This window comes from Sorex araneus, chromosome 2 (assembly GCF_027595985.1).
Source record: "Sorex araneus isolate mSorAra2 chromosome 2, mSorAra2.pri, whole genome shotgun sequence".
Taxonomy (NCBI): domain Eukaryota; kingdom Metazoa; phylum Chordata; class Mammalia; order Eulipotyphla; family Soricidae; genus Sorex; species Sorex araneus.
This window is the reverse complement of record NC_073303.1, coordinates 224158097-224172147: the sequence shown is the minus strand read 5'-3', so window position 1 is coordinate 224172147 and position 14051 is coordinate 224158097. Positions and strand designations below refer to the sequence as shown.

The following is a 14051-nucleotide window of genomic DNA, read 5'->3' as shown; positions in this document are numbered from 1 at the left end:
TCCTCAGCAATGAACTGCCCTAGGGGCTTGCTGGTCATCACAAAAACAAAAGGAAGAAGAGGAGATACAATGCAAATGATTGATATGTTTTTGGTTTTTGTTTGTTGGGCCACATCTAGCATTGCTCAGGAATCACTCCTGGCAGGCTCCTAGGACCCTCTGTGGTGTCAGAAATTAACCCGGGGTCAGCTGTGTGCAAGGCAAGTGCCTCAGCCCTGTTCAGCCCTGTGTTTTCGGTTTTGGTTTTATTTGGGGGGCATACCCTGCTATGCTCAGCTTCTACACTCAGAAATTACTCCTGGTAGTGCTCAGGGAATCCTTATAGGATGCCAGCTCGGACCTGGGTCGGCAGAGTACTATCCACCATACTATGGCCCATGTTTTAGTTTTTTGAGGGCACACTTAGCATCCAGCTCAGTTCTCTGGGGGGTCTTCTACACAGTGCTTGGAGGATCCTGTAGGAAGGGTTTGACCCAGGCCTATTCATGCCAACCCTTTGAGCTATTGCCCTGACCCCCAAGTTATGTTTTAAGAAGGGCCATTCAAGTTTAGCATTATTGAATCATGTGTCTGCCCCTTTTTTCTTTTCTTTTTCTTTTATTTATTTATTTATTTATTTTGCTTTTTGGGTCACTCCTGGCTTTGCACTCAGGAATTACCCCTGGCCGTGCTCAGGGGACCATATGGGATGCTGGGATTTGAACCCGGGTCGGCTGCGTGCAAGGCAAACGCCCTACCCGCTGTGCTATCTCTCCAGCCCCAACTTTTTTTTTTTTTTTGAGGGGGGAATGCACACCCAGCAATAGTCAGGAATTACTCCTGGCAGTACTTGAGGGGTCATAGGGATCGAACCTGGGTTAGCCACATGCAAGGCAAGCTCCCTAACCTCTGTGCTATCTCTCCAGGCCCTGCCCTCTACATGAAAAGCTCTCGAAAGAGTTATTCCCCAGTTGTGCAGTGGGTAGGGTGTTTGCCTTGCCTGTGGCCCTCCTGGGTTTGATCCCAGCACCCCATATGGTTTCCTGCACCCCACCAGGAGTAATCCCTAAGGACAAAGATAAGAGTAAACCTTGAGTACTGCTCAGTGTGCCCTCCCTCTTACCCAGGGGGGGGGGGGGAAAGCATTTCCAGAGAAAGCTGAGGGTGGTCTGAATTGTAGTCCTTCTGGAATGTTCCTAAATAACGGACTCGCCTCAGGTGTCTGCTAAACTGCAGGTTCTGGGGTGGAGAGCTCTGAAGCTGCATTTCCAAACCGCTCCGGTGAGAGTCCTGGGACCGTCCTGAGTGCACCCCGCCCCCCATCCTTTTGGTTGGTCTTTCCTTTATTGGCCGCACCTGGTGGCGCTCGGCGCGCTCGCCCTCCTGGCTCTGCACTCGGGGATCACTCCTGGCGGGACTCGGAGGCCATCTGGAATCTGGGGCATCGGCGCTGGCTCTGTCGTCAGCACCCTGCCTGCTGTCCTCTCTCTCCAGCCCCCCGCGTGGCCCCTTCTGCCTCTGCTGGCTCAGTTCCCTTGCAAGTCCCGGAGAGCTGACGGAGCACGGGGATGGAGCAGCCGCAGTCTGGAGCCCGTCCCGGAGCAGAGGGAGCAGAGGGGGGAAGCGGGAAGAGTGCTGGGAGAGCAGGGAGCCCAGCCGCCCGCCGGCCGAGATTCCCGCCTCCGGTCCACCGGGACCCCCGGGAAGCGCCCCGCGGCCGGCCGGGCGGGCGCCGGGCCAGCGCGCTCCCCACGCGCTCCGCCAGGGGGCGCGGCGACCCCGGCGGCCGGGTCGCGGTGGCGCGCGGCCCGGGGGTGCGGGCGGGGGCGCTCCCGGGGCGCTCGGCGGGCGGTCTGGCCCGGGCGCTGGGCGGGAAGCCCCCGCGGCGCCCCCCGCCCCCGTCTCGGGGCCTGGAGCCGCGCCCGCACCCCCTGCCCGCGCGCGCCGCCGCGCCGGGGCCGGTAACCAGGCGCACATGGGCCGCCCGGCGCTGTTTGTGCTGGCAGCGCGCCGCCGCTGTTTGAGGCGGTTTTTATCTCCCGGAGCCCGGCGAAACCCCAGGCGGGGTCTCGGGAGGATGAAAGGGGCCGCGGGGCGGCGGCCCGGGGGTCCGCTCGGAGGGGGGGAGGGGGACTGGGCTCGCCCGGCCCCGGCCCCCGCGGGTTCAAAGCGCCTTTGAAGCCGCGCGCAGATGTCGCACCTGGGCGGGGGCGCGAAACCCGAGAGACCCGAGCCCGGGCAGCGGGCAGCGGGGGCGGCCGGGTGCCCCCCGGCCCGGCCCCGGGCTGGGGGCGGCGCACAAGGCCCTATTGTGGCCCGGGACGGGCGCCACAGAGTGGCTTTTGTTCCCGCGCGGCCTCGGCGGCGGGCACGGGGACTGCAGGGGCGGGGGCGGTGCCAGGCCCGCGCCACCCGGCCCGGTGGGCTCGTGGCGCCCGGAGGGCACCCTCGGCCACCCGCGCCCCCGCCGTGCACGTGCCCCCCGCCCCGGGCCCGATCCCCGGCACCCCAGATGGTCCCCGGGGCTCAGAGCCAGGAGCAAGTCCTGAGCATCACCGGGTGAGGCCAAATAGAACCTGGACGGCTGCTACCTCCCGCCTAGCACCCTAGGGATACCCAGAGGCAGTCCTTCCCGCGGACAGAGGTCCCCGGGTGGCCCACTTCCCCTCCCCCCCGTTCCTTTCCTATTTTCACCAGGAGACCACACTTAAAATCAAAACTTTTATTTATTAAATAATTTTTCTTTTTAAAAAGACTCCATGAGGGCACGATCCTTTCCCTTCCACAATATTACCCTCTCCCCGAGCTCCCGCGGCGCGTGAACCCTTTCACCTGGGGCTGTGAGGGAGCAGGAGAGAGAAAAGGAGGATTCAGAGTCACAGGAAAGGCAATCGAAGGCACGAAGCGGCTTTGAAAGTCACTGGAGGCGTCGGAGACTCGGGGTGCCCCCCATCACAAGCCCACAGCTTGGGGGCCTCTGCCCTCCTAGCTCCATCAAGTCTTCCTTCTTGTGGCTTCTAGAAGCCAGGCGGAGCCTAGTGCCTCGCCCAGAGCAGGGACTCAGTAAATACTTGATGTATTTGAATGTGACCCCCGAGGAAGCCTTCGCCAGCCCTCCTTCACCAAGGCCACCGTCAACCCGATGGCTTCTTCCGCTTGGGGGAGCCTCCCCAAGGAGCAGGTCTGAACCGGCAGCTGCAAAGTCTCCGTGACCATGGTAACAAGGCATTAGCCCGATGGGGTCACCGAGTCAGGAGAGGGCCAGTGGGAGAACCTGCCCTGGGGTTTTCGGGGAGCTGGGGGAATATCCCAGTTCTCACTCCAGAGTACTCAGATTCACAGCTTCTGGCCAAGGCTGAAAATGCCAGGGACCCCCCTGTGTGAGTTACCCCATGTACTCAAATCACCGACCCTACTGGCAGCGTTTCTGTGAAAAGAAAAACCCCACTCAGTCCTATCCTGATGACAGAAATTCTATGAACAAGATCTCCACTAACACTTTTTCTACACACACAGCTGAATTTGGCTAAATTTTCCTTAGCAGAGATGGATCTCGGGGCCCCGGAGACAGCTCACAGGGCCCGAGCACAGGCCCTGGGCTGCGGGAGCCCCAGTTCCCATCCCCAGGTCTACATGGTTCCCCAAGCACCGCGGGGGGTGGGGCCCAAAACAAAAAAAGAAAATAAAAGAAATGGATCTCCTTCCCTCACCAGTTCTCTTCATCTGACCTCGCATCATAACTTAGATAAATAGAATTATTATTATTATTACTATTCATTTCTCTTGGAATATAGGGGTTAAATAGATAGGCCTGGGGGCAGCCTCCCTGACCCGGGCTCAGATCCCCCACTGGTCTGCCCCCCTCTTGGCACCCTGCTCCCTGCCAGGTCACTAATCCCCAAGCTCCCTAACTGTGGTCCCTAATGAAGAGGCCACCAGGGGGCAATAAATTATCATCATCATCATCATCATCATCATCATCTTGTGTTTGTGAAAAGGAAGAACACTGAAGGGCATGGACAGCAGTGGGGAAGATGTCGGAAAGGGGAAGACAGGAGCCTGGCAGCTGAGTAAGGGAGAAGGCGGCAGGGAGCGTGGGAAACGGAAAGGACGCATGTCAAGGAGGGAGAAAGTGCGGGGAGCCAGGTCGAAGGGAAGTTGGCGCCGCCGAGACACAGAAGAGAGAGTTGTGAGCAAAGGAACGGAACGGGAAGTGCTTCCACCATAGGCAAAAGGAAGTGGGGTGCAGGGTGAGGGCCTGAGATGAGCACTTTTTTGCTGCATGGGTTCAAGGCAGGGGGCGGAGGGGAGCAGAGGAGGCATGCAGGGAGCACCCAGGACCCCGCTGGCCAGGGGAGAGCTGAGAGAGCCCCCGAGGGGCAGCATGCTTGGGGCAAGCAGTGGTCCAGGGGGCCCCCCTCCCGGAAGATGGGCACGGACGCCCCGGGCAGAGAGCTCAGATCTCCAGCAGGTTGCTCTGCTCCGGGCTGCCGCCCGGGGCTTTCTCAGGGGGAGCCGGCGAGGCGGCGGCTCGGGGCGTCTGCCCAGCCTCCTCTTCCCCCGCGCTGCGGCCCTCGCCCAGCTCCTTGGGGCCGCTGGCAGGCGGGCCGGGGCCCGGCTCGCCGTGGGTGCGCTGGTGTTTGCTCAGGTGGTCGCTCCGGGTGAAGCGCTTGGAGCAGAGCAGGCAGGTGAACTTCTTCTCGCGGGTGTGGGTGCGCACGTGGCGCTCCAGCTCGTCCGAGCGGGTGAACCTCTTGCCGCAGAAGAGCCAGTTGCAGACGAAGGGCCTCTCGCCCGTGTGCCACCGCAGGTGGGCCTTCAGGTGTGAGGCCTTGCCATACACCTTGCCGCAGCCGGGGATGTGGCAGCTGTGGATGGGTTTCTTGCGCAGCCCCGCGGCCGCCGCCCCCAGCCGCTCTAGCTCCTGGCAGTTGGGGCAGTCGCAGGAGGAGCGCCCGGCCCCGCTGCCCCCGTAGCCCCCGCTGCTCCCGCTGCCCGTGCCCCGGGAGGGCTTGGCGCCTCCCCCCGCCTCCAGCTGCCCGCTATTGCCCATGGCCTTGGGCTTGTAGACCTCTTGGGGCAGCACGTGCTGGGGGCCAGGCTGCAGGAGGTGAGGAGCCGGGTAGGGGGCTGGGTTCAGCGGGGGGAAGTCGGAGGGGTAGGTGGGCAGCTGGGTGTTGAGTGGCGGCTGGGCAGGGCCTGCGGGCAGCGTTCCTTGCAGCCCATCGCCCTGGCCCTGCCCACCCCCGAGCCAGTTGCCCCCAGGATGCATATCCCACCAAGGGGTGGGAGCGTTGCCCGGGCCCGGCGAGATCCCTGCGTGGATGCCCGCCTTGTACCAGGAGCCGTAGGGGTGTGCCATGTCCAGAGAAGTGTAGACACTGGGCAGGCAGTCGGAAGAACTGTGCCCTTTCGGCACTAGCAACCCTGGGTCCTGGGCGCCCGTGGGCCCGGGGAAGGAGTGGGAGAAGGGAGGGTAGTCGTTGGCATAGCCGGAGGCGGGAGCCGGGGGACTGCCCGCGGGCGAGAGCAGCCCGTTGGTGCTCGCAAAGGGGGCTGGGTAGGCATCGCCCATGGTTTTGGGGGCCGAGAGGTCACTGCCCACGGCGTATGCCTTCTTGGCGCCTGTTTTGCTGAGTGTGGTTGAGTCCCGCAGAGGGCTGGAGCCACCGAACTTGCTGCATGCTGCAGTCAGCATGGCCAGGGGGCTGGAGCCATAGTGGGCTTCCTCCTGCGGAGAGAGGGACACCCGCTTAGCAGGGAGAAGGCAGAGTGCAGGCTCCCACCCGAGGGCCTGGGATCAATCACGGCCCAGGGGGATAAGGAAGAGGAAGAGGAAGGAGAACGGAGAACAGCAGCAAGGCGCTCGAGCTGCATGTGGCCAAGCCAGGTGGTGCCCCGAGCACAGCCGGGTGTGGCCCCAAGACAAATAAAAAGGGCTAGAGCAGAGGCTTTGCATGTGAGTGCTCCTGGTTGCATCCCCGGCACCGCGGTGGTCCCGTGAGCACCCCCGAGAGCAACTCCTGAGCTTCCAGACACACCCAGGTATGGCCCCTCACCCCCAAACAAAACCGAAATGAAAACCGAGGGAAGAGCCAGTGAGCACTGAGACTCAGGCAGTGCCCAGATGGAGCTGTGGTGAGGAAGGAGAGCAGCCTGAGACAGCATCCAAGGGGCCCGAGGGAGAGCACTGTGGGTGGAGCATTTGCCTTGTTTGTGGCCAACCCAGGTTTTTTGCTTGTTTATTTGTTTGTTTTCTTTTGTGGGTCACACCCAGCAATGCACAGGGGTTACTCCTGGCTCTACACTCAGGAATCATCCCTGGCGGTGCTCGGGGAACCATATGGGATGCTGGGGATTGAACCTGGGTTGGCTGCGTGCAAGGCAAACGCCCTACCTGCTGTGCTATCGCTCCAGCCCCCCAACTCAGGTTTGATCCCCTGCGTCCCCTATAGTCCCTGAGCACTGTCACAAGTGATTCCTGAACTCAGAACCAGGAGTAAGCCCTGGGCACCACCGGGTGTGGCCCCAAAACAGAACAAAAGAGACTGCAACCCAAAGCAGAAGGCAGGAAATAGGTGGAGTTGCTGGGGGTGGTGGTGAGAGGGCCTGAAAGAGCAGGAGATGCTTCCTAAAGGGCAGGGAGAAGAGGCCCAGAGAGAAAGCTCAGTGTCATGGCAGAAGCACATTTTATATGCAAAGGCCCCGTTTTGAGCCTTCACATCACAGGGGATCCTGAGCCCACCAGAAGCAGGCCCCAAGGTCAGAGCTGATAGGAGCCCCTGGAGCACCACCAGGTGTGACACAGTTCCCCCCCCCCCAAAAAAAAAAATAATAAAGCATAGAGAAGAGTGAGGAGAGCAGCACCTGGTGAGGTGAGAGTGAAGGAAGGATCTGACCTTGAAAACGGGTTTGGAACGGATGGAGGTCAGGCTCCTGGACAGGAACACGATCCCCACAGGGCAGCCGGGGGCCGTGCCCCAGTTCCCAGGTACGTATTTATCATTATTGCATTTGGGTTTGTTTTGGTGTTTGGGTTTGGAGGCCATACCCGGCTTACTCCTGGCTCTGTGCTCACACACCTAGGAATGCTCTGGAGGATTCTGTGTGGTGCTGGGGATCGAACCCAGGCCCGCTGTGTGCAAAGCTAGTGCCTTAACTCCTGGACTACCTCTCTGGCTCCAGATTGCTCAGCTTTTTTGTTGTTGTTGTTGTTGGGGGAAGGCTTTTTGAATCACACCCGGCAATGCACAGGGCTTACTCCTGGCTGTGCACTCAGGAATTACTCCTGGCCATGCTCGGGGGACCATATGGGACGTTGGAGATTGGACCCGGGTCAGCGCTGTCCTGCTGCTCCAGCCCAGATTTCTCAGCTTTATCCCAGACGTGGCCTGAGTCTTCTCAGCCCCCTACGGGCTGTGGCCTGGTCTCCCCGAGGCGTTCTCATGTCCCTGGTAAAGAATCTTTGCAGCGGGGCTGGAGAGATAGCACAGCGGGTAGGGCGTTTGCCTTGCACGCGGCCGACCCGGGTTCAAATCCCAGCATCCCATATGGTCCTCTGAGCAGGGCCAGGGGTAATTCCTGAGTGCAGAGCCAGGAGTAACCCCTGTGCATCGCCAGGTGTGACCCAAAAAGCAAAAAAAAAAAAAGAATCTTTGCAGGGCACTTGCCTTGCACGCGGCAGACTCAGGTTCGATCCCCAGTCACCCCGATGCCACCCAAACCCACCAGGAGTGATTCCTGAGCACAGAGCCAGGAGGAAGCCCTGAAGACAGCCAGGGGCGGCCCAAAATCAAATAAACAAAACAAAAATGTCTTGCAGTGGGCTGGAGAGAGAATGCAGAGGACAAAGCAGTTGCCTTGTGCGCTGCCAACCTGGGCTCAGTCCCCGTGACCCCATATGGTCCTCAGTTACCCTCCAGGAGTGACCGTGGAGTGCAGAGCCAGGAACATGCACAGCTGGCTGCGGGCGCCTCCCCCCACAAATAAATAAATAAATAAATAAATGAAGAGATGTCTTCAAGGACTCTGTTCTGAGGAGCCAGAGGAAGTGGTGGCGGAGACACAGGGACGTGAAAGGGAACAGGGCGGCAGCCAGCCGCAGTGGCAGCATAGACCAGAATTCTGTCCAAGTGGACAGGGGCACCTCCTGCTTTACGGAGCTAGCTGGTACCCCGCGGGGAGACGGGACATCCTCCTGGCTCCCCCGGGAAAGGGATCAGGGTGGCTTCATTGAGCCGCTCACTTCTCTCGGTGCCTGACAGGCAGCTGCTGGCTGTTCTCTCTTCGCCTTCCTGCACACAGTGAGTGAAGGAAGGTGTAGACCGGGGACGTGTGGGGCTTGGAAAGCAAAATGCCTCACGACCCAGCAGTGTCAGGGCCCCCAGGAGAAGATGCCCTCTAGAACCTCTGCCTGGCACACACACGTGTCCATCGCTGAGAATCCCACGGAAAAGGTGCCCTCAAAAGCCAGTCTATGTGGCGCACTCCAGGTGAAGCTGAAAAAGAACCGGAGCCCAGGGGTCCCAGGCCTGTGGGAGCTGCTAGAATGCGCATGTGTGTGACACCCATCACACTTCCTGCCCAATTAAGTCTCCCTGAGGTCCCTTGACCTCATAAACTCCGAAATTCTCATATCTGACCATGGTAGAAATACCTGCGCCCTGGCCAGCAGATGGTGGGGTAATGCATGGCAGCTAGCGGGTGTGTGTGTGTGTGCGGGTGTGTGTGTGTGTGCGCGCGGGTGTGTGTGTGTTTGTGTGTGTGTGTGTGTTTGTGTGTGTGTGTGTGTTTTGCAGGGAGGCAGCTCTGCTGAGCAGAGAGATAGGAGCAAGGGGTCCGAGGAGGCAGGCGGGCTCCTGGGGAGCACAGGAGTCCATGCGAAGGAGAGAGCTCCATAAAATGCCCCGCGAGGAGAGGCTGGAGCTATAGTACAATGTGTAGGGCCTTTGCTTGTTTGCGTCTGACCGGGGTTCGATCCTTCAATCCCAGGCATAAGCACCACCAGGAGTGATTCCTGAGCACAGAGCCAGGAGTAACCCTGAGCATCTCCGGGTGTGAACACCCCACCCTACCCCCAATAAGAAAAGAAAAAGAAAAAGAAAGCCCCCCCCACCAAGGAGGGTAACAGGCGGTAAAACTGGCCTAAAGAGCAGAAAGGGGCCAGAACCCAATAGAGCAGGAAGGTCAAGACACAAAGCAGGGAGAGAGGCAGACAGGACAGAAAGAGGTGATGGAAAGAGAAGGGGCGAGGAAAACAGGCAGGGGTGGAAGGAAAGAGGGAGGAGGAGGAGGAAGGCACCCTTCCTACCTAAGAGAAACCCCCCAGACCAGGCCATTCCTCCCCCCTCTCCCCCGGCCGCCCCTCCCCCTCTGCCCAGCCAGGCCGGCTCGGCTCCGTTGGTTTCCCTGCGGTCGGTTTATTTTTAAAAACGCCGACGCGGTCCCCCCCGCCCGGCCCTCACACTGTGGCCACAGGGGCCTCAGCCAAACCCAGGGACCCCACCCAGCTGTGGGGAGGGAGTGGGGGGGGAAGACAGCAGACAGCCCCGGGGCAATGGGAGACCCCAGCCCTGGGCCCAGGGACAGGGCTGGGGTCTCCCATTGCCCCGGGGCTGTCCGGCACCTGGCTGGGTTTCGCCACAACCTCAGTTTCCTTCTCTTGCCCCTTGTGCCGGCTCTCAGGAGAGAGTGACCTGGTGAGTGACCAGGGAGAGAACCCAGGACTGCACTACAACTGCCCAGTCAGTGCTTACGTGCATGCCTCGGGGCCTGGCTTTGCACCCTGGTGGCAGCTGGATTCAAAGGTCCGGAATCCCATGGTCCCTGAGCACTGCCAGGGAGCAACCCCTGAGCCAGGGGTAGCCCTGAGCACCACGCAGTGTGACTCCCAATTGGAAAAACAAAAAAAGTAAATGGGGACTGCAGCAATAACACAGCAGGGAGGGCGTTTGCCTTACACCTGGTCGACCCAGATTCAATCCCCAGTTTCCCATAGAGTCCCCTGAGCACCCCAGGAGTAATTCCTGAGCACAGAGCTAGGAGTAACCCCTGAGCATCCCCAGGTGTGGCCCAAAAACAAAAACAAATTAAATGAAAGTTCAAATAATACATAGAGGCTGGAACAGGTCGGGTACTTGTGTTGCTCATGGACAACCTGGGTTCGATCCCTGGCATCCCGAGACCACCAGAAGTGACCCTGAGCACGGAACCAGGAGTAAGCCCCGAGAGCTGCCGGGTGTGACCCCAAGCCCAAATATATAAAAATAAATAAAGGGCCAGAGCATTAGTACAGCAAGGAGGGCACTCGCCTTGCATTCTTTTAACCTGGGTTCGATCTCTGGCATCCCATATGGTCTCCCAGACACTGCCAAAGGGGATTCCCAAGTGCAGGGCCAGGGGTAAGCCCCGAGCAATGCTGAGTTCTATCCCTGACCCCCATCAGGCTCCCTGAGCACTATAGGAGTGATCCCTGAGCACAGAGCCAGGAATAAGCCCAGAGTGCCACTGGGAGGTGGCCCCCAAACGAAAATAAATAAATAAAACCCCCAAAATGAAAATTCAAGATTAAAAAATAAGTATGCGTCCCACAGTAGTCGCATGGATCAGCTTTCCATGGTCTGCTGTCTCACCTGGGTTGTTTTCCTTCCTCCCTCCACCACCCCACATCCCTCAAAGAAAGCAAAACACACGGAGGGCTACAGAGAAGCCATAGAGGGCTTGTGTGTGAGCCCCTAGATTCACTCCCCCCGGGTGAGGGCGGGCGGGGATGGGGTGGTGTCAGGGATGTAGCTGAGGGAGCACACATGCCTCCAATGTGTGAGTTTCTGGGTTTAGTCGTCAATAACACAGGCACATGCACACACAGGCGCGCGCACACTGCATACATATGCACACGCACACACGTGTGTGCACACATGCACACATGAGCACACATGTGTATGCACACACACACACACACACACACGCACACACTGTACTGAGGGAGTCTCGACAAAGCAGGAACCGAGGGCTTCCTCAGTGCCCACCCACATTCTCTTCAGGGCAGGGAGTCTGGGTGCCTGGAGCATCTCAGAAATCAATGCTCACCCCCACATCTCGCTGATGGGCGCCAGGCTCTGGGCACCTGGCATCCCAGTGTCCAGTTCTCAAGCTTTCCGTCTCCTCCCCGCGTTTACTTGTTCCATCGGCCAATCTTTCTCCCTTTGCACACGGCCCTGTATTGCCCCATCGTCCCCTCGTCTCAGCCCAAATGAAGCTCCCCGAGTGCAGTCGCTGCTGCCCCCCTCCCGAGGACCTCCAAGTACTTCCCACCACGAAACTGCCAGGCAGAGGGTATTCTGGTCACAGCCGCGGGTGGGGGAGCAAGGAAAATGGGGCTGGTGCCCCCACAGGAGGTGAAGAGGTTGGAGGCCCTGGGGTGCCTCTGTGTCGGGCATCTCCAGGGCACGGGGGCTGTGGGGCCGCGAAGGCCGAGACCCCGCTCGCCCAGGGCTGTCCAGCAGGCGTGGGGTCAGCCCCACCCCCAGGCACCAGTGCCACGCTGGCAACTCTGGCCTGATGCCCACGCCCACTGCCACGGCCCGTGCCTGGAATGAGCCCGGGACCTTCATGCACCTTATCCCTCCGGCTTCCTGGAGACCCATCACGGGTGTCTCGACAATAGCTCGGGCTCCGGGGAGAACTTGGCCTTACGGCAGCCGGGCTTGGCACGACACTGTCGATACTGTACTTGGTGACACCCCCCCCCCTGCATCCAGCAGAGACAAAGGCGTGGCACCAGCCCCACTGTCTTCACGCCTCGCCTCAGAGGGGCCACAGATCCACACCCACCTCTCCTCACCTGCACTCACAGATACTCCTGAGCTCCTGCACACCCTCGGGCCTCCGCTGGCCTGCCCGGCCCCAGGCCGAGCACTGAGGCCCAGGCCACTGAGCGCGCCAACGCACACGCCTCCCGTGCAGGGCCAGCGCCGTGTCACTTCCTGTGCGGCCCCGAGACGTGCGCTCAGGCACTCACAGGACTCTGGGACTCCTGGGGGCACCTGGCCTGGAGCTCAGGGCTACTGAAGGGGGATGGCCTGTCGGGAGCGAGTCCTGGGCCTGGGTTCCAGTGAGGCATCTAGAGAGCAGGGTAGGAGCAGTGGCCAGGGACGGGCGAGCGACCGGCCACCCAAGCAGGGTTCTACACGGCTCCCGCTCTCGCACGCTCACGCACCTTCCCAGCTCCGCAGAATCCTCCAGGAGCCTCGGGAGACTTAGCCTTTTCCCCAGAACCCAACCCAGACCCCCCGCAGACCCGAGGTCCCCCTGGTCCCCAAGACCAGAGGCCGGGGGACGCCGGGGTCCCAGCCTGCAGGGGAAGCAGCCCCAGTCCGCCCCGGAGCCGCTCACTCCCAAAATAGAGCCGAGTTTGTCTTTGGCTGAAAGTTAAATATTTGTGAGCCGGGCAGGCGGCCTCAGACCCTGGCCCTCCTCCTGGGTTCCCTCGCAGGCCTGGACCCAGCCTCTCTGGTCAGCCCCCCCACACGCTCTGGACTCCCGGGGGGCCCTTCTCTCACTGCCCACCCCCTCCTCAGACCCCAGCCCGGAGGCCCAGCCCCTTGCTCCCACCCAAACCAGACTGGACAGAGGCTGCCCGGGTTCAGAGTTCCCAGAGAGGGACCCCCCAGGGAGCCGTGTCCAAATGCCACCCTCTGCCCACCCCTCGGTGCTCGCCCCCCTCCTCTCTCCCCTTCTTTCTCCCTGACTCCCCACGCCCCTCCTCCCTCCATCCCTGTCCCACTCCTCAGGGTTGGTGCTAGGCTGACCTCAGGGGGGTTCCTGCCTTCCCCTGCCCTGGTTCTCTCCTCATCCTCCTTGACCCCTGGCTGGACTCCTCTGCCCTCACCCCTGCCCTGCGCTCCTCCCTCCTCTGGTCCCTCTCCTCTCCTCCTCAGAGGTAGCCCTGGAAGTGACAGGCAGCACAGCAAGTGTCTGTGCGAGCAGGAGGCGGGAAGGGACAGCGCTCTGGAAGGGAGGAGGGGCCGTTACCTCAAGCAGCGAGGACGCCATCCTGAGGCCGGGGACGGGTCCCAGGGAGCCAGGCAGATGGAGAGAGCCGAGCCGGAGGGAGAGGGAGAGGGAGAGGGAGGGAGAATGGGAGAATGGGAGAGAAGAGATCTAAAGTTAGCAGGGACTGGGGGGTGGGGGGTGGGGGGCTGCTCTCTGTCTGTAGGGATCCACCCTCTAATTACAGCTTTCCCAGCGGAGAAGGCTCCGGATCCAATGAGCAGGGCGAGAGAGGGAGGCAGAGGGTCCAAATTTCCTGCTCCATTTGCCGAGCTCCCCAAAGAAGGGATCTGGGCGGGAGAGGAGAAACGGGCTCCCGGGGAAGGGGTGGGACAGGAGGAGGGGTGGGAGCAGGGCAAGTTGTCAGGGCTTCCTTGGGGGGTGCTGGCAGGGAGGCTGGGGCTTGTGGCCCAGGTGGCCCGCCCCCCCCCCCCCGCACCCCCGGGCATGTGTGGCCGACACACAGAGCTGCCCTGTCATGTACCTGGGACCCGAGCGCAGTGTCCTGGCTCGCGGCTGCTCTCCCGACGGCTGGGGGTCCCGAGGGTCCCCGAGGGGCTCGCGCTGCTCCGGCTCCGGCTGGGGTCCCAAGGTCCTACTGAGACTCCAGCGCCCGGGCGCAGTGGCTGCCGCCGCCGCCGCTGAGGGAAGGAACAGGAGGGAAAAGGAACAAACCCCAAACCACTAATTAGAGATCCAGGGGGGGAGGGGGGACGGGGACGACACTCACACAGAGAGACTGGAACACACTGACACACACACTCACGGACAGCACAGGGCCACCGCCAGTGTCGGAGTGAACACGCATGCACGTGGCGGGAGAACGCACACCGGGCACACACGCGAGCTGACCTCTGCGGGGCAGCCTCCCGCCACTGACCCCACAGGACACCAGGGGAGCTGGGCACAAGCAGTGTGCCTGTGGCTTGGGGCGGGGTGTGTCGTACGTGGGTGCGGAGGGCGATGTGTGTGGTAGAGTGTGTGTGTGTGTGTGTGTGTGTGTGTGTGTGTGGTGTATGTGA

General features: G+C 61.0%; 1 protein-coding gene across 4 annotated transcripts; it reads right to left on the bottom strand.

The window, feature by feature from the left end:
* Window positions 1–2686: 2686 nt before the first annotated feature.
* SP7 (Sp7 transcription factor) lies at window positions 2687–13658 on the bottom strand. 4 transcript variants are annotated; one of them, XM_004601524.2, is made up of 3 exons: window positions 13514–13658; window positions 13012–13033; window positions 2687–5710 (listed from the first exon to the last, which is right to left on the bottom strand). In XM_004601524.2, exons 2-3 carry the CDS (start codon window positions 13030–13032, stop codon window positions 4436–4438), a joined length of 1296 nt encoding a protein of 431 aa, XP_004601581.1. In that variant the 5' UTR covers window position 13033; window positions 13514–13658; the 3' UTR covers window positions 2687–4435. The 4 variants fall into 4 exon arrangements, with proteins under 4 accessions (XP_004601581.1, XP_054985626.1, XP_054985624.1 ...); XM_055129651.1 differs by lacking the exon at window positions 13012–13033; XM_055129649.1 differs by lacking the exons at window positions 13012–13033; window positions 13514–13658 and adding an exon at window positions 11822–12524.
* Window positions 13659–14051: the final 393 nt, after the last annotated feature.

Bases quoted from the DNA above. Each gene is read 5' to 3' on its own strand.
- SP7 (XM_004601524.2), bottom strand. From the start codon at position 13,032: ATGGCGTCCTCGCTGCTTGAG. The intron at 5,711-13,011 runs GTAACGGCCCCT...CTCTCTCCGCAG, and splicing joins TGGCGTCCTCGCTGCTTGAG to GAGGAAGCCCACTATGGCTC.